The 19,172-nt window shown below is 48.5% G+C and overlaps 1 protein-coding gene across 2 annotated transcripts in view; it reads left to right on the forward strand.

Moving 5' to 3' along the window:
* The window catches only part of LOC103529029 (gap junction gamma-1 protein), a 31,882-nt gene extending 13,569 nt beyond the window's left edge, over positions 1-18,313 (forward strand). Inside the window, exons 1-2 of one of the 2 annotated variants that reach the window (XM_030445284.1) lie at positions 10,923-11,061; positions 16,480-18,313. In XM_030445284.1, coding sequence (XP_030301144.1) covers positions 16,500-17,762 — 1,263 coding nt within the window. In that variant the 5' untranslated portion in view covers positions 10,923-11,061; positions 16,480-16,499 and the 3' untranslated portion in view covers positions 17,763-18,313. Of the gene's footprint in view, positions 1-10,922; positions 11,062-16,479 lie in introns of those variants that run through there. The other variant, XM_008494443.2, reaches the window with a different exon arrangement.
* The last annotated feature ends 859 nt before the right edge of the window (positions 18,314-19,172 follow it).

Below are 19,172 nucleotides of genomic sequence, written 5' to 3' on the forward strand. Positions count from 1 at the left end.
AGGGTTTCATGGTTCTGGTGTAGGGTTTGGTGGTTCTGGTATAGGGTTTGGTGGTGCTGGTGTAGGATTTGGTGTTCCTGCTGTAGGGTTTGGTGGTGCTGGTGTAGAGTTTGGTTAATTGGGTACTGGTGTAGGGTTTGGTGGTGCTGGTGTAGGGTTTGGTGGTGCTGGTGTAGGGTTTGGTGGTACTGGTGTAGGGTTTGGTGGTACTGGTATAAAGTTTGGTTAATTGGGTGCCCAGCACAGCCAACATGCAGTGTGTGCTTATGCCCAGAGGGGTGGGGGGGATGCAGAAGGTGCTTCCAGCACCCACTGGGTGCCCAAGTGGTCACTTGGGACCTCAAGTGCTGCAGACCTCAGAGTCCCCCTTTGCTTCAAGCATCAGCACCACCCAGGACTCCCTCTGCTCCCACCCAACCTAAGGGCACCCCCTGCACCCCACTGCCTGCCCTGGGAGGGGAGGATTTCACTGATTCCACCTCAATGAGCTTTGGGGAACACGTGGGTGCCCTCCTTGGCACGGGACACCCAGGGGTGTCAGGATGTGAGCCAGGAGCTGCTGAGCTCTCTGTCATCAGGGGGTGGGGACCAAGCTATGAAAACACCATCCAGGAAAGCTCTGCTCCCTTTTCCCACCCCTCATCAACCTTCAGATCAGATCCAACACCCCTGACTGATGCTCCTCTCTCCAGAGCTCCCAGGGAAGGTACAGTACTGCTCACCCAGCACTGGGTGTTTCTCTTCCATCTTCCTCTTCTCTGCATGAAAAGGTGACCATAGAATTAGCTCTGCATTTAATTACCTAAGTAATTAATTGAAATATTTCATGGTGAGGCACTTAAGGTTGAGTGGGCAGAGTAGAAACCTGCTCTGGTCATGCTGGGAACCCAGCCAGAAGGATAGGAAAGCACTTCTAGTAATAATATTTCCTTTTTTTTTTTTTTTTTTCTTTATTTTCTGTTTTGTCTGTTATCTGAGAACAGTTGGCAACAGCATGTCCAACCCTTTGGTTTCCTCATTTATCACAGTCCAGCCTCTCTCCCTCTCCCTTTTTACCTACTTTTAGCTCTCATTAATAATAGAAAAAATGGGCCATGAAGTTGCACCCAAGTGTCTGGGTGCTACACTGGCAATTTTCTTTCTTGTCTTCAATTCCTTATTTAGTTGATGTTGGGTTTGTTTGTTCTGAGGAAGATCTGGTGTCCAGGTAGCCAGGGCTGAGCTCAGGAGGATGTTTTGGGTGTCAAGGTTTGAGCATCAGCAGGAGATTTACTTGGGGAAGGAGCAAGGATGGGTTGGAAGGGCTGAGGGAAGGGTTTGGCATTCCCCATCCCTTTTCCCCATTTCCTCATGGAATGGCCTCACTGCCAGGGTTCTGTCTGAGCTGGCAAGTCAGAAGCTTCTCCAAAGCCAAGGGGTTGAGAAGTAGATGCTCCAACATTGAGTGTTGGGACTCTGGGAGAGGTTTGGGGTCTTGGATGCACGTTCCAGTTCAGAGAAGACTTTGCCTCATCTTGTAATTCCTGTTGCCTGATCCTCAGCCCATCCTCCTGGATGGTGGATTTAGGATGGGGATAATGTTCATAATTCTGTTCTTGGTGGAGCAGAGTGGGACTCAGCACCCTGAGGAGATGTCAAGTGGAAGCAAAAGGACTTCAGATGTCCTCAAAATGACCCACTCGTGGTCTTTTTAACCATATTATTTAAAGCAGGAAGGAGTGAGTTTGCCCAGAGGGCAATTACTCAGGAATCCTGATGGATGGCCAGGGCTGGATGAGGAATCACCATCTGGAGGTGCAGAAAGCTTGGTTCACAGGGCTGGGCTGGTTCCTGGGGGACCTGCACCCATTTTTGGCACACTTGCTCACTACAAGCTGCTGTCCCTGGCATGGTTGAGACACAGGTCCTCTAACATTGGCAAATTACAGATATTTTTGGTGCAGTAAGGGAACAAAAATAATTTTAAACCTAATTCTCATGCTGGGTTTCACCTGGAAGTCAGGGGTGATAGGAACCTCCACCCAGTCCAGAGTCTCCCAGATTGTACTTGGGGTTTGGGCAGGTGACTGTAAAGGATGGAACTTGATACATAATATAATAATATAATATATAATATAAAATAATAGAATATATACGTGAAGCTAAGTCTTCCCTTTGGAAAATGGGACCATGGTTTCTGGTGGGTCACTTTGTCCTTTCCAAGGGACCAAAGAGCCCCTCAGCCAGAGCCAAGGGAAGTGGCAGTGTCCCCTTGGCTTGCTCCAACCCAGATGAACCTGGTCCAAATCCTAGTTTGAAGGTATCAATCCTGGTACCTGGAGGTTTCCATGTGTCATGGCGTTGGTTGAACATCATCCCCATCCTGGCCAGGTGTGTAGGGGTCATCCAGGATGTTGTGGTGGTTCTCACATGAGGTGACAGAGATGACACCAGCATTTTGCTCGCTCAAAAAAAAGGAGTTAAAACTCTCAGTGCCAGGATCCCACCTGGATGGTTGCAAAGAGTTTTTCCCCAAGAAAACCAATGCTGATCTGTATTTGCAGGAAGGGTTTTGGGAGGAAACCTTGGAGGAGGTCTTGAGGATGTCCTTTGTGTGTGGATCTGGATCTGTCCCTGGATCTGTAGTGCTGGGACCAGTGGGAATGTCTTGAAACTGGAAGAGGGGGGATTTAGATGAGATCTTGGGAAGAAACTGCTGTGAGGGTGGTGAGAGCCTGGCCCAGGCTGCTCAGAGAAGCTGTGGGTCTGTAGCCTCCTGTGTTTGAGGGTTGCTAAAGGTGTTCAAATCCTCTCAGCTTTTCTTGCACAGGGGTGATTTTCACAGACTATTTGTGCTCCTTGGTATCTTCCAAGTGCTTGCAGGGAGCAAGGAGACTTCTGCTCATTATCCCTTTGTCACCCAATGGTCTGGATACAATGGATTTAGGAGCAGAAGTGATGATCAGAGGGCTGGAGCTATGAGAACAGGATGAGAGGGTTGGGGTTGTTCAGCCTGAAGAAGAGAAGGCTCCAGGGAGACCTTAGAGCATCTTCCAGGGGCTCCAGGAAAGCTGGGGATGGAGTTTTTACAAGGGATGGAGGGATGGGATGAAGGGGAATGGTTTGAAACTTGAAGAGGGGAGATGTAGGTTGGACATTAGGAAGAAATTCTTTCCTGTGAGGGTGCTGAGCCCCTGGCCCAGGTTTCCCAAAGAAGCTGTGGCTGCCCCATCCCTGGAAGTGTTTAAATCCAGGTTGGATGGGGCTTGGAGCAACCTGGGCTGGTGGGAGGTGTCCCTGACTATTCCAGGGGATATGGAATGAGATGATCTTTAAGGTCCCTTCCAACTCAAACCATTCCATGATTCTATGATCTGCAGAGGCCACACTTTGCTTTGGGCAGTGCTGTCCTTCCCCTCAAGCTGTGTCTGAGATGTTCATCCCTGTGCAGAGCTGGTTGCTCCTCCTGTCCCCTTCCCACTCCCCCAGTGTGCTGAGTGGTTTCCAGGCAGCTGGAAATCAGGGAAACCATTCCTGTGGTGAGCCAGGGACCTCACCCAACAGCTCTTGAATGGAGCCCAGAAGCCATGGCTGAGCTTCCAGCCTCTCCCTTCATCCCCACTCCCTTTTCCTGGGGCTTTTCCAAGCTCCCTCCTAACAAACCATCTCTGCCCAGCCACAGGTGTTAGGGAAAAAGTGTTAAAAAAAAAAACAACAACCAACAACCAACAGCAACCTCCCACCTTTCTGGAGCAGGCAGAAACGTGGCTGCTTGACTTTTTGTTCCAGCTGTCCCTAAAGCTTTCCCATGCATCCTGACCTTATTCCCCTGCCCGTGGCTGCTCCATGAACCACAGATGGAGGAGCACTGGTGGGAGAAGCTGATTGTGCCCTGAACTTTTGCACAGCCCTTTTCCACCAGAGGGTTTGGATTTCCTCTGATTTTTATTGAGCGTTTTCTTTCTTTTTGGATTTTTTTTTTTTTTAATTATTTTTTTTTTTTTTAAACACTCTTTTGTGCAAGTGCAGGAAGGTCTACAGCAAGTCAAGCCTGGCTTGGCTTCAGAGGGCTGGGAACACTGGCTGGAAAGTTTATTGCTTCCTGTTATGAGAGCTCAGAGAATCCTGGTGGGTTTGCAGGAGAGGGGTGGGTGACCCTAACACTGGGTATGACCCCATCGGGTGTGGTTGGAGATGGGGTTTGGGTTGGTTTTGGTTTTTTTTTATTCCCATTCCAGCTACTTCAGGAAAGGGAAGCAAATAGAGAAGGGAATAATTGCTGGCCCTGACCTCTGGCTGTTGAGGCAGATGCTTTCTTTGGAGCAGGAACAGAAAAAAAAAAAAATCTTATCTAGGGTTTTGCTGAGCGACGTCCCCAGGGCTCCCCACCAGTCCCTCCTTGCCACCTTTTGGTTGATTTGCCCAGGGGTTATCTCTCCAGCCTTGAAAACTTCAAAGAAAAGGTTCCACTCAGGAAAAAAAATAAAATAAAATAAAATGCAGGTTTGTCAAGACTGAGATTTATCTCCAGAACGTGTCCATCATGTGGAAGTTTTCAACTGGGGAGGGCTGGAATGGCTTTAACACTTCCTCTGGCTTTTTGTACTTTGGGATTTAAAGCTTATTGTTATTTGAGAATATCAGAGTCTTTTTTGGTCATTTTCAAATTGAAATGCTTTTACCTTTCCACCATCATCAGTCAGTGGCAGCCAAAGGAAACAATGCCCTGTTTTCCAGCAGAAATATTCATCCTGCCAACAGCACTTTTGCTCCAGTCCCAAACCAGTGCAAACTGCACAAGAAATTCTGCTTTCTGACCTATCTTCTGGGCTAACTGAGGCACAACCATGGCCCGAATCTCATAGCAATTCAGAGCCAGGAATTGTGTTTCCAGAGCACATGAAAGAAAAAAGCCATCACCTCGTGTTCAAGCATCCTTAGGTTATGCAGCCAAAATCCCCACCAGCTTTGGGAAAACGTGTGAGACCTGATTCCCTCCATTTGGTCCTTGCAAGAGCCAGAGACCAACCACGTCCTGATCCAGATCAAAACCTTCTTGGGGTTTTTCCAAGGAAGCAGAGCTGGGTGGAGAAGAAGAAATGAACCTGGTGGTGAACTGGTAGAGACCTCATCTCTCAGTCATTTAAGTGGCAAATTTATCACCACCACTGTCCTGGAAAGTCCTCACAGAGGTTTGGGATGAAGCAGATTTTATCAACAAACACTGTCCAGCTTTTTTCTGATGCTGAAAAATTTCTCTTTTAAGAGAATTGAGGTTTTTGGCAGAGTCCTCACGCTATGAGGCCTGATTAGTCCTGAATCTTGGAGAACTCCCAAAGTTCTGGGTGAAGGAGGGAAGTTTGCACAACTGAGGTTTTTTTTTTGTTTGTTTTGTTTGTTTTTTTACTTTTCTGTGCTCAGCTAGGAAGCATGGTGGGACTGGAAGGGAGCCCAGGGTGGTTGGGTTGAGTTGTGCTGTAGCCATCCCCACCCACCCCTCCTGTCTCCCCACTGCAGCTCCTGAAGAGGTCCCTGGGATGTCCAGGGTTGATCCCGATCCCATCAGCCATAAACAGGGATATTGGGTCAGTTACTGAGCAAAGGGGCTCTTCCAGTGGCTGGGAAGAGGGGCTTTCCCAAGGCATGGTCCCTCCACCCATAAACCCAAATCCTACTCCAGTCCATTGCTTCTGCCCTTGCTGGGAGGGACTGGTCTGTCCCAAAACACCAGAATTCAAGAGAAATTTTCTTCTGTCCCAGAAGAAGCCCCCAGCCCAGCAACCTGTCACAGAGCAATCACTCAACTTGGGTTCCTTGGGTTGCTGAAGGCTCTGGAGACTCCAGGCATGAAGTAGGAGCTCCAGGTTGCCTCTTTCCCACCAGGAAATGGGAAGAAAATTTGGAAATACCCCAGTGAGATGGAGACACTTGGACCTCCTTGCAGGGCTCAGTTCTCCTGGGCCTCTCAACCAGGCAGGTGGCTGTGGATGTGACATTGGGAATGTCAGAGTTGCAATGCTGACTTCAACCAAGCTTGCCAAACCCTCCCCAAAATCCATCAATCCCCCCCAACCCATGCACTCAAGGACCTAAAACTCCTGAAACAAAGGCAGGATGAGGGAGGATGGAGGGAAGGAGGATGCTTGCCACTCCCTGAAGCCCATCCTGACATCTGGGGAAGAAAACCTGAATTTAAAGCCATTTCCAGGGCTGTGATGCTCCACCAAGGGCTTGGGGCTGTAAGGAACAGTTCAGCCACACCAGAGGCACTGATGGAATGAAAACCTGGATTTTTATTTTTTTTTCCAATGTGTCTGCCACCTTAGCTTGCAAAGATCAGACCTCAGCATCCCTTTCTGTGAGTCTGGCAAAGCTGTAACCCCTCCAGACCCCTTCCCCTCTTTAACTGCCAGCAAATTACTGAATAATAAGAATAAAACAAAATTCAGCAGCTCTGCAGTGGGGCTTCAGGCTCCAGAAAATGGAGAATTTTTTCCAGATCCAAAGCTTCCTTTCAGGCAGTGCTTTTCCCACCCTTTCCATCACAAAACTTTTCCTTCAAAGTGGGTGCCACACCACAGCCACCCAGAGGGAAGATGTGTCCCACGTCTCATATCTGAGAAAGAGATGAGAAAATAGAGAAAGGGGAGAGGAAAAAAGGCAAGGGGAGTGGTCGGTGCTGGGACCGGTGTTGTTTAATATCTTCATCAACGACTTGGATGAGGGTATAGAATGTACCCTCAGCAAGTTTGCTGATGACACTAAGCTGGGAGGAGTGGCTGACACACCAGAAGGCTGTGCTGCCATTCAGAGAGACTTAGACAGGCTGGAGAGTTGGGCAGGGAGAAACATGATGAAATTCAACAAGGGGAAGTGTAGAGTTTTGCATTTGGGGAAGAACAACACGATGTCCCAGTATAGGTTGGGGGCTGACCTGCTGGAGAGCAGTGTAGGTGAAAGAGACCTGGGGGTCCTGGTTGACAAGAAGATGACCATGAGCCAGCAATGTGCCCTTGTGGCCAAGAAGGCCAATGGCATCCTGGGGTGCATTAAAAAGGGGGTGGTTAGTAGGTCAAGAGAGGTTCTCCTCCCCCTCTATTCTGCATTGGTGAGGCCGCACCTGGAGTATTGTGTCCAGTTCTGGGCCCCTCAGTTCAAGAAGGACAGGGAAGTGCTTGAAAGAGTCCAGCGCAGAGCTACTAAGATGATGAAGGGAGTGGAACATCTCCCTTATGAGGAAAGGCTGAGGGAGCTGGGTCTCTTTAGTTTGGAGAAAAGGAGACTGAGGGGTGACCTCATCAATGTTTTCAAATATGTAAGGGCTGAGTGTCAGGGAGATGGAGTTAGGCTTTTCTCAGTGGTGACCAGTGATAGGACAAGGGGTAATGGGTGTAAATTGGAGCATAGGAGGTTCAAGTTGAATATCCAGAAAAATTTTTTTCCTGTAAGGGTGACAGAGCCCTGGAACAGGCTGCCCAGGGGGGTCATGGAGTCTCCTTCACTGGAGACATTCAAAACCTGTCTGGACACGTTCCTATGTGAAGTGCTCTAGGTGGCCCTGCTCTGGCAGGGGGGGTTGGACTAGATGATCTTTCGAGGTCCCTTCCAACCCCAAGGATTCTATGATTCTATGATTCTGTGATTCTGTGAAGAAGAAAAGATAGGAATTAACTATCTGCCCTCACTAATAAAAGAAAAAAAAACAGTTTTTGCCCTCACTTGTGGTATTCACAGAATCATGGACTGGTTTGGGTTGGAAGGAACCTTAAGGATCATCTCATCCTAACCCCTTGCATGGGCAGGGACACCTCCCACCAGCCCAGGGTGCTCCAAGCCCCATCCAACCTGGATTTGAACACTTCCAGGGATGGGGCAGCCACAACTTCTCTGGACAAATATTTTGGCTTCTCCAATACTAAGTCCTGCAGTCTCAACAGTTTCCAAGAAGGTGGAAAATGGACATTTTTAATATATTTCAATTTTGAGGTGTTTGTCTCCACACAGTAACGATGCCTCCTGGGTCCTGTTTTAAAAGATGGGCTGATTGTCTGAGCAAAGAGACTTTTCCTGATGCCATTTAGTTTTAAAACAGGTGGAATGAAAAGCCAGAAGGTGAAGATTAGAGAAGAAAATGACCTCTCAGCAGGACACAGCACAGGACATTTTGTGGCCAGGGTGGGTGATTCTGGCTGCTGCTCATTATGGGCACAGCAGGGAGAGGTTACACCAGATCTTGTTCTGATTATTGACAGAATTTACTGATTTTAGGAGGATGTCTGAGAGGAACAGAGGTAGATCTGAGAGGAGAAGTGACCTGGGAGGTGACTCCCAGAATCATGGGATCACAGAGCACCAGGTTGGAAGGGACCTCAGGGATCAGCTTGGCAAAAGCAAAGTCTGGACAAGGATGGCCCAGCACCCTCTCCAGCTAAATCCTAAAAATGTCCAACACTGGAGAAAATCACAGAAGGCTGAAGGAGGAGCAGATGTTGCTCAGCTCTCCTGAAGCTTCTCTCCCCAAAAAACTTCCACTAGAGGAGATTCTGTGTGTATAAATAACCCATGGAGTTAGGAAGCAAAGGGCCTGGAGAAGCTGCACGACCCATGGGACAGGGACCATGCTGAGCTGCCTTTTATCTCTAAGTTGCTGCCCATAGTCCTGGAAGTTGTTCTCAGCTTGTTATTTTTAAATAACTAATAATACTTCCTCTCCAGCTCCATCCTGCACCAGCTGGAAAGAGTGGAAGGTTCACCACGTTTGGGGATTTTTTTTTGTTTTTTTTTTTTTTGTTGCTTTTTTTTTTTTTTTTTTGTGGTAATAAGATCTTGGAATCCATCCCTCAGGTCTGCTGGATCTCTTTAAGAAGGAGAATGTATGAGATGTGCTGGAAGCTGCAGGGTCCTCACCTGGGAGTGTAGAGAAACAAGATAAACCAGGTGCCTCGAGTTGCCAAAGAGTGGGTGTGAGTCCACCTGTGCCTGGTTAGGGCAGGTCCCCTATTACCAGGGGGCCAATAAAGGTGGGACACACACCCAGAGAGAGGAGCTCACTCTTCTGTGAGGCAATGGAGAGGCCATCAGCTTGTTGAGCCTCAGGAGCAAGGAAGGCTCCTCCTGCTACATGGGAGGATGCACCCAAGGACCACACCATGGGTGGAGGTGTCCATGAAGTGACCCAACACTCTGTCTCCAGACATCAGGGACCATCAGGACATCAGGAGGTCACTGTCCCAGCATTCTGGAGGCCAACCCCAGCTCTAGGAACACACAAGGGTGATGTGGCCTCAGCTTGCTGCAATTTTTTTTTTCTCTCCTCTTTCTCAGCATCATCCCAATGGGAGATCTCCAGGGAGTTGCTGGAGCAGATCTCCAGCCCTGATGTTCTCCTCTGAACCTCCTGGTTTCCCCAGGGTGACACATTCCACCACTACACCTGAGCTGGGTGATATTTTAGGTGGGGATTGGTCTGTTCAAGTGGTAGGACAAGAGGTAAAAGCCTCAGGGGGGGTTTAGATTTGGTATTGGGGAGAATTTCTTCACTGAAAGAGTTATCAGACATTGGAACAGGCTGTGTGTCACCATCCCAGGAGGTATTTGAGTTGTCTAGACATAGGGATGTGGCTTAGTTAAGGAGTTGTGTTGTCACTTAATGATCCTCAAGGTCTTTTCCAGTCATTTCTGTGCTTATAAGGCTTTTTCCAGCTGCCTATCACAGACATCTCCTTGTGATTAACTTATCACCACGTAGGTGTAGTTAGTTTATAACTCAAAACCTCCTGGAAAGCCACTGCAGTGTGTCCAGAAATTCCTCCACATACCCTGGAGAGCCCCTGGGCTGTGTCATGGACCTGAGCTCTGGTCTCACCAGAGGTCCACATCCTCTTGGGCTCTTGCAGAGCAACTTGCAGGGGTCCAGCCAAAGCCTCAGCCACCATGGATGGTGTGCAGGAGATGCTGCTGCTGCCCACAAAAGCCTTGGTGCAAGATGCTCCAGTGAGCAGGAATTGCCCCTTCATGTCCCTTTTGGGTTTTTTTTTTTGGAGACCTGAAGTCTGACAGCAGAGTGAGTCAGGATGCTTTGTCAGGACCAGGGATGAGAGTTCCCAAAAAACATCTGGTTTCCAATGTGCCCCTTGGTCTCATCCTTTTCATGCCTTGTTGGTTCCTGCTGTCTCTTCCTTCTCTTCCTCACTGACCCCTGGGGCCCTTTCTGTCTCAATTCTCTACTTCCATCACAGGAGATACTTGGAGCCCTGATCCATGGGGTAGCCTTGCAAAGCAAAGGATGGAGCAGGGATGGATTTTAGACCATCAGGATGGAGGTTTTCTTCCCTGCTTGCCTCAGGCTTCATCTGCATCCCCATCCACCTCCCATCCACCTTCTTCCTTCTGCAAAGAAGCCAAAAAGTCCCCGTGTGTGCTCAAACCCCTTTCCCCATCCTTCACCTGCTTTCTGCTCCCACCCACCCAGCTTGGAGAGAGTTGCAGAACCTCTTTGGGAGAAAAATCTTCACACCAAAGGGTGCAGCAAGGTGGGACCTTTTTTTCTTTTTTTTTTCCCTAATGAGCCTTGCTTTTTTTTTAATTTTTTTTTAAATTTTATTCCCTCCCCCAGCAACCAAGGAGCCTGTGCTGCCAAAATGTGTTTCCCACATGTTCCCTATTAGTCATGCTCTCTGTCTTACAAATCTGTTCCCAGTGCCACGAGCTGATGCTGCTCAGTTCCCTTCCAACCCACTCCGGAGCTCGGCAGCGAAGATTCCAGGCGGCATTCCCAAAACCAGACCCAGCAGCTTCTTGGCATCCCAAATACCCCTTCCCTCCCCAAATTATAGAGATATATAAATCCAGAGCACCTTCTCTCCTTCTCCCAAGGCTGGGTGGGGGAAAGAGGAGCAGTGGTGTTGGGCAGGAAGGCTGCTGGCAGAGGCGGGGTTTTTCAGCACATTAAATACTTCTCTTCAGCTCGGGTTTCCAACCACTGGGGCATGGCTGGACCCAGGGAGTTTATCTAGGGCAAGGCTGGAGGCCCAGGAATGTCGATGGAGGAGGGAAAGCCACCTCGAGAAGCACCATGTCTCTGTAAGTAGATTTTTTCCACCCCCCTCCTCTGCCTTTTTTTGCTTTTTTCTTTTTTTCCCTTCCGTGGTTTAAGGGACGGTGTGGGAGCCGTGCAGGAAGGAAAGGCACCCAGCTAAAGCAGAGCTATTTTTTCTATTTTTAAATGTGTTTTCTATTTTTAAATCTTTCTTCTATTTTAAATATATTTTTTCTATTTATTTCTTTCCCTCCTGCTCGTTTAGGACTCAGGTTTCAAAGTTCTCCTCCCACTCCCAACCACGCTGAGGGGTCGGCAGCTTTTGGGAAGTAACCCTGGTGGCTTCACCCAACTTCTACTATTTTAAGTGCTGCTAAGTGGTCCAGCTCTTCCTTTTTAGCTGTTTTAAAGTTCACTTTATACCCCACGTGCATGCCAGATAGTTTGGGGCAAATGTGAAAAAATAGATGGCTGAATAAATGGGTTTCAAAGCCAGAGGGATGGTCGGTCCCTTGTGTGGTGGCTCTGGGAGGTGATTTAGCCTCAGGAACCACTTAATCTGACCCATCCACCTGCTGTAGGTGGGTTTGGGGTTTTTTTTTTTCCACAAGGAGCTGGCTATTTAACTTTTCCATTGCACAGAATTAGGTCTGAAGCACAAAAAAGGTGCAAAAATCCCTTTGCTTTGTGCCCTGGTAGTTGATGTTGGGAGGAGATGAGGCAGAGGCTTTTCCTAGGAGCATCCTATTCCTCAGCAAAATGTGAGCAAATCTTCATCCTTGGAAGTTTGTTTGCCTTTAGAATTGATTCCAAAATATAGTGGTGTACCAAACCCTCCCAAGCAATCAAAGGAATTGAAAATCTCACAGCATCACAGCCAAAAAAAAAAAAAAAAAGAAAAAGAAAAAAAAAAAAGAAAAAAAAAGAAAAAAAGAACCCTGGAAATTTTATCTGCCCTGATTGTAGAATTTTAAAACTCATTTCCTTCAGCTCCTGCTTTCACATGCAGTGCCAGGAGAGGGGTGGCCATGCAGGAGTGGAACATCAAGGTGTGATCATGCAGAGAGGCAGCAGCAGGGAGCTGGGGGGACAGAAACAGCCCCAGGTTGTTTCCTGTTTCCTGCAGATGTTCCTGCAGATCCAGATGTGCACAGGGGGTTGGACTGCACTGTCAGGCTGCTCGGGCTGCTGGCTGGCAATCAGAGGTGGTCTTCTCAAAGCAATAATTCACCACTTCCATTATTTGGCATTTTTCTTCCTTCTGGCTGACTTAGGAGGGGGATTTGTGAACGTTTTAATCCAACTCTATTGGTTGCTCCTTCCTAAAATGTGTTTCTCAGAGGAGGCAGTGGGTGCTTTGCTAACAACCCTGACTAATATCACATCAAAACTTGATTAGCACCCAACCCAAACCTTTCTGTCATTCTATTTACTCCAAAAATCACCACGAGCTTTGTCAGATCCTCCCTGACCCAGCAAAACTTGTTGGGATGTGCCTCCAAACTTTGGGAACTCTGTCCTTGAGCATCACTTGCAAAATGGCAAATTATCCCCCATGTAAACCTCACAAACCCTCAGGTGAGCCCTGCCAGGATAAATGAACTGCTCTGCAGGACATTTGAAGCCCATGGTTTAGAACAATCTGGGCCTTGCAGCTACCTGGGATGCAGATGGGAGCCAGGAGGTGGCTGGATGCCCACATGGAACCATCCAAGCTGGGGCTGATGTGTTCTCAACCCAAGCCCCAGCCCTGCCTTGGCCAGAGATGCTCCAGAGACAGATGGACCCAATGGGGTCTTCCCTTCCCAGCCCCCTGTCAGCTGGAGCTTGGCTTGGATTCATCCTGTAAATCCTTTAACACTGTTTTACCCACATCTGAGCAGGGACGCAAATCAGAGGAAGGGTTAAAGACACTTCAGAGTGTATCTGCTAAAGCTAAAGAAGCAAAAAAGTCACCCAGAAGGGATGCTCTCCCTGAATAAATCCATTTTCCTCACTAAGTAAAGACCAGGAGGTGATTGCTTTCCAGGTTCTTCTGCAGTGGATGAATTTTCCTACCTGCAGCCCCATTTCTGTGCTGACCATGGGGTCCAAGGCATCACTTTTGGGGCAGCAGATGAGAATTCAGGTCCCAGCAACCTTGAGGACTCTTGTTCTTCAAGTTGAAGGCAGAGTTGGGACCTTCCCCACTTCTTCTGACTCATGGAGAGACTTTGCTCTCTGCAGCTCCCTGAGAGGAGGTTGTAGGGAGGTGGGTGCTGGGCTCTTCTCCCTGGGGAACACTGATAGGACCCCAGGGAATGGGCTGAAGTTGCACCAGGGGAGGTTTAGACCAGATTTAAGACAGAATTTCTTTTCTGAGAGAGCAGTCAGGTGTTGGAATAGGTGCCCTGGGAAGTGGTGGAGTTCCCATCCCCAAAGGGATTAAAAATCATGGAGATGAGGAACTTCAGGACATGGTGGGTGATAGAAATATTGAGGTCTGTGCTTTATTTCTTTATTTTGGGGGCAATGTTGACACTTGGTGCTCTTAGAGGTCTTTTCCAGCTGTGACAATCCTGTGATTACCCAGCCTGGAGCCAGCTGTTTCTCTGTTCCCTGCCTCAGTTTCTCCATCTTCAGGACAAGAATAACACCATCTGCAGAGTGCAGAGTCCCCAGCTGGCGTGTGAAGATTTGGAGCTTTGGGTTCACAGAGGATTTGTTTGATCTAGAAATAGCAGGGTTAGAAAATTCCATCTGCCACCTCTTGAGAGCCCTCGAGAGTGGAAGAATTTCACTGCATCTTGAGCCTCAGTGCTGCTCCTTCCTGGGGCAGAGAGGAGGTGAGGGCTGAGCCAACCACTGCTGCTTGGTTCCAGTCCTTAGAGGCAGCACCAGTCAAAAAAAAAAAAAAAAAAAAAAAATCACATTCCAGAAAGGCTCAATGTGGAGAACAGAGCAAGGCACATTCCCTGCTCCTGCTCCATGGCTGATGCTGGTGGCTGCTCCCACCCTGGGATGGGAGAGGGGCTCAAAGCCCAACTTTTGCTGTGGATTTTTTGGGTTTCCATGAGAAAGGGGTGGAAAGGCAGGTTAGGACCAGGCTGAGGTCTCAAAGCCAGGTTAGGACCAGGCTGAGGTCTCACAGCATCATTTTTCCTCCTGATAGTTTCAGTGTCCATACTCTACCAATATATGGACAACATCTCCTTCCTCTTCTTCCTCTTGCTCATGGAGAACCTCAAAGATGCTGAGGCAGCAGTGGTTGGTGGCAAATTTTGGGTGGGATTGGGCTTGCAGACAATTTACCACCTGCCATCAGGTGTCTTCATGCAAAGAAACTCAGTGATGAGTTGGAGGATGGCTCAGAAGAGATGCAGTGGGTTGCAAAGGATGAACCCATCCTCTGCTGCTGTGGGGTGAGAGCCCACACCACAAGTCCTTTGGGTCTGGGTGCTTTTCCTATTGCTCTCACCCCCAGGAATCCACCAGGGCTTTGGCCAGCCAAGCAGTAAAATGGCCACTTGCCTCCAGGAGTGGCTGGGGTCACCCAAGGAGCTCAGGCTGGGCTCCCATTGCCAGTTCAGCTGAACACAAACTGGTTATCACAAGTTCTTCCTCCCCAGATGTCCAGGTTTCCTAATGAATGCATGGTTTTTCCCTGAGAAGCTTGTGAAGGTTTATTTTTCAAGCAATCTGCATTTGATTAAATATTTGTTTTGGTTGTTGTTCAAAAGGAACTTAAAAAGGCCATCAGCCTGTAAACATAAATATTCCCATTCTTTCCCTAATTCTTTGAATTTTTATGGGTTTCCTGATGAAAGATATTTCAGCAGAACAAGGCTCTGGGCAACATCCTTTGCTCCCTCTTTCAGCTGAGACACCTGAGCTCACGGTGTGAAAATAAGAGATTATCACAGGTTCAGCACCCTTTTTATATCCTAAGTGGCTTCCATGGTGCCTTGTGTCCAGTTTTATGGTCACCCACCTGAGTGAAGTCTCAAATTAGGCCAAAAAGCAGATAATGGTGAGTCTTGTAGGTGTTGTGGCTTCTTGTGCCACCAACCTGTGTTTATCTCATAACTCCAGGATAGGGGGTTTCAAACTGGAAAAGGGAGATTTAAATCAGATCTTGGGAAGAAATTATTTTCTGTGAAGGTGGTGAGACCCTGGAATGGGTTTCATAGAATCATAGAATTGGCTGGGTTGGAAGGGACCTCAGAGATCATCAAGTCCAACCCTTGATCCACTACTGCTGCAGTTCCCAGCCCATGGCACTCAGTGCCACATCCAGTCTCTTTTTAAATAGCTCCAGACACGGAGAATCCACTACTTCCCTGGGCAGCCCATTCCAATGCCTGATCACCCTCTCCGTAAAGAAATTCTTTCTAATATCTAACCTAAATTTCCCCTGGCACAACTTGAGACCCTGCCCTCTTGTCTTGTTGAAAGTCGTCTGGCAAAAGAGACCAACGTCCACCCGGTTACAACCTCCTTTCAGGGAGTTGTAGAGAGTGATGAGGTCTCCCCTGAGCCTCCTCTTCTCCAGGCTGAACACCCCCAGCTCTCTCAGCCTCTCCTCATAGGGTCTGTGCTCGAGTCCCTTCACCAGCCTGGTTGCCCTCCTTTGGACCTGCTCCAGGACAAAGAGAAGCTGTGGCTGCCCCATCCCTGGAAGTGTTCCAGGACAGGTTGGATGGGGCTTGAAGCAACCTGGGCTGGTGGGAGGTGTCCCTGCCCATGGCAGGGGGGTTGGGATGAGATGATCCTCAAGGTCCCTTCCATCCCAACCCATCCTGTGATCCTGTGCTCCCTGCCTCCAGCTATGGTGCTGCAATGTGTCCCCACACTGGCCATGACCTCTTCCCTGATGTTGAGCTCATATGGTCAGCCTCGTGCTGGTCCCTCACCAGTTCTGGTGAGGTGGCAGTGTAAGGTGTTTCTTTAAGATAAAATAACTTCATCTGTCACAGATGTGGGGATGTCGCAGCCACATCTCTTGACTGCATCCTTACGGCTTTGTTTTTATTTTAATTTCTCTTTTTTTTTTTTATTTCTCTCTCTCTTCCCTGATGTTGAGCTCATGTGGGCAGCCCCATGTGCTGGTCCCTTACCAATTCTGGTTAGTTGGCAGGGCAAGGTGTTTCTTTGAGACAAAATAACTCCATCTGTCACAGATGTGGGTACGTTACAGCCACATCTCTTGACTGCATCCTTACGGCTTTGTTTTTATTTTGATTTCTCTTTTTTTTATTATTTCTCCCTTTCTTCCCTGATGTTGAGCTCATGTGGGCAGCCCCATGTGCTGGTCCCTCACCAGTTCTGATGAGTTGGCAGGGCAAGGTGTTTCTTTGAGACAAAATAACTTCATCTGTCACAGATGTGGGGATGTAGCAGCCACATCGTTTGACTGCATCCTTACGTCTTTGTTTTTTTATTATTATTATTATTACTTTTTTTATTTCTCCCTCTCCCTGCAGATTATAACTGAGCAGCCCTTATGACCAACATGAGCTGGAGCTTCCTCACTCGCCTGCTAGAAGAGATTCACAATCACTCCACCTTCGTGGGCAAGGTCTGGCTCACCGTGCTCATCGTCTTCCGCATCGTCCTGACGGCGGTTGGGGGGGAATCCATCTACTCGGATGAGCAGAGCAAGTTCACCTGTAACACCAAGCAGCCCGGCTGTGACAACGTCTGTTATGATGCCTTTGCCCCCCTCTCACACGTCAGGTTCTGGGTCTTCCAGATCATCATGATCTCCACCCCTTCAGTCATGTACCTGGGCTACGCCATCCACAGGATCGCCCGCTCGGCGGAGGAGGAGAAGAAGTTCAAGGGGTTCAAGAAGAAGAAGAGGAAGAAGCAGCAGCACTTTGCCTTGAACTGGCAGACGGGACCCAACATGGAAGACCCCCTGGAGGCCGACGAGGAGGACCCCATGATCTCTGATGAGGCAGCAGAAAGTGAGAAAGCCAAAGCCAAGCCCCAAAGCAAAGAGCCCCAGAAGCACGACGGGAGGAGAAGGATCCAGGAAGAAGGGCTGATGAAGATCTATGTCTTCCAGCTTCTAACCAGGGCTTCCTTTGAGGTTTGCTTTCTGGTAGGGCAGTATTTGCTTTATGGTTTTGAGGTGGAAGCCTATTACGTGTGCAACAGGGTCCCTTGCCCTCACACTGTGGACTGCTTTGTGTCCCGGCCGACTGAAAAAACCATTTTTCTCCTGGTGATGTACGTGGTGAGCTTCCTCTGCTTGTTGCTCAACATGTGTGAGATGTTCCACCTGGGCTTTGGGACCATCCGGGATGCCATCCGCAACCGGAAGATGAACAGCTTCAGGCAACCCCCCTACAACTACTCCTACCCCAAAAACATCTCCTGCCCTCCTGAGTACAACCTGGTGGTGAAATCAGAGAAAGCCACCAAGATCCCCAACAGCTTGATGGCACACGAGCAGAACTTGGCTAACGTTGCTCAGGAGCAGCAGTGCACCAGCCCGGATGAGAACCTCCCAGCAGACTTGTCAACCCTCCACAAACACCTCCGAGTAGCCCAGGAACAGTTGGACATTGCCTTCCAGAGCTACAGCAGCACCCAAGCCAACACTCAACCTTCTCGAACCAGCAGCCCTGCCTCAGGGGGCACCGTGGTGGAGCAGAACAGGGCCAACACGGCCCAGGAGAAACAAGGTGCTAAACCCAAGGCCTCCTTGGAGAAAGGGAGCTCAAGCAGTAAAGATGGAAAGACATCCGTGTGGATTTAGGTTGGGCTCAAAGGAGAGGAGGCAAGAGGAGAGGGGGGTTTGTTTTGGTTTGTTTCTGGGGTTTTTTGGGTGTTGGGTTCAGGTCACGGGGCACAGGCACGATTTTTGGGTGGAAGTCAAGAGGGAAAAGGAGTTTCAGAGCGATTTAGTGCTGTCTTCCAGTGTGTTTTAAAAAAAAAAAAAAAAAAAAAAAAAGAAGACATTTCTTTCCCATTTCTAACACATTCTCCAGTTGGGAACCTCCAGTGAGCAACAGCAAAACCCCCTGAATCTCCCACCCTTTTGGTGACCACTGGAGTCCCCCCAAAAAACTGGACAGTGTCCTGTGATGGGTCCCAGCAGTGAGCAGCTCCCCTCCTGCATGGCAAGGCTGGAATGCTGTGGGTCAGGCAGCATTTAATTACTAAAAATCCTTAATCAAAATTAATTTCTGATCCCTTGATAAAGGAAACAAGTGACACATTGCACAAACCTTCACGACACTCTTGCAGCTGATGTCCTGCCTGAATCTTCAGCTGCTCCAGAAGACCTCCAGAAGGTGTCATTGGATGCTCCAACCTGCTACACCAGGTTGTGGGGTAGAAACACAGAGACTGTGCTACCCAGGGAGGCAGAAAACAGTAGCACAGTGCTGAAGGGTGGGTTTTGGGTTTGTTTTTTTTTTTTGTCTTTTATTCCTCTGCACTGAACCAAAAAGCAACCACAACCCAACAGCAGGCAGTGGGAGTGAGCAGTGACCCAGTGTCCCACCAGTGCCTGTGTAGGTGTGATGGGAATCAGTGCAGTCATGGAGTTTTTTAACAAACTTGCTGCTTTCACATCATCAGAAAGTGCCTTTATGCAACCAGGAAAACAAAACCATGAAGGGTTTAGGCTTTTTTTTTTTTTTTTCTGAGCGTGGATTGAAGGAAAATTTGTTTTTTCTGTTCCATCAACCCCTTACAAAGAGTGGCAGAAGGCACTCAATGTGTGTGTGTGTGTGTTCAGGTGTACATCAAGATCCAGCCACATGAACAGGGGTGTGTGTGTGTGAATACAGACCTAGAGAGATGTTATATAAATGTAATATCAACCCTCTGGTTATTTTACAGCCTTCCCCCTCCCCTGGGACAACTCAGCTTGGTCAGGACTAGGGCTGAGCTCATCCTTGGAACTCGATGATCTTGAAGGTCTCTTCCAACCTTGTCCATTCTGTGGTTCCAACCTTATCTATTCTGTGATTCCATCCTGGAGGTGTCTTTGGGCTTCCAGCCTCACTTGGAGAGCTGTCAGGTTTCACAGACTTTCCTGGAGGGCTTAGCAGAAGATCTGTCTCCAGTGGGGACAGTCACAGGAATATTTTTGTTTTTTACTTGTTTATGGGGAGTTTTTTCAGCTTGGCTTGGTTCTAGGGTGGGTTTCATGCAGCTC

The sequence above is a fragment of the Calypte anna genome, chromosome 2 (assembly GCF_003957555.1).
Source record: "Calypte anna isolate BGI_N300 chromosome 2, bCalAnn1_v1.p, whole genome shotgun sequence".
Classification (NCBI taxonomy): domain Eukaryota; kingdom Metazoa; phylum Chordata; class Aves; order Apodiformes; family Trochilidae; genus Calypte; species Calypte anna.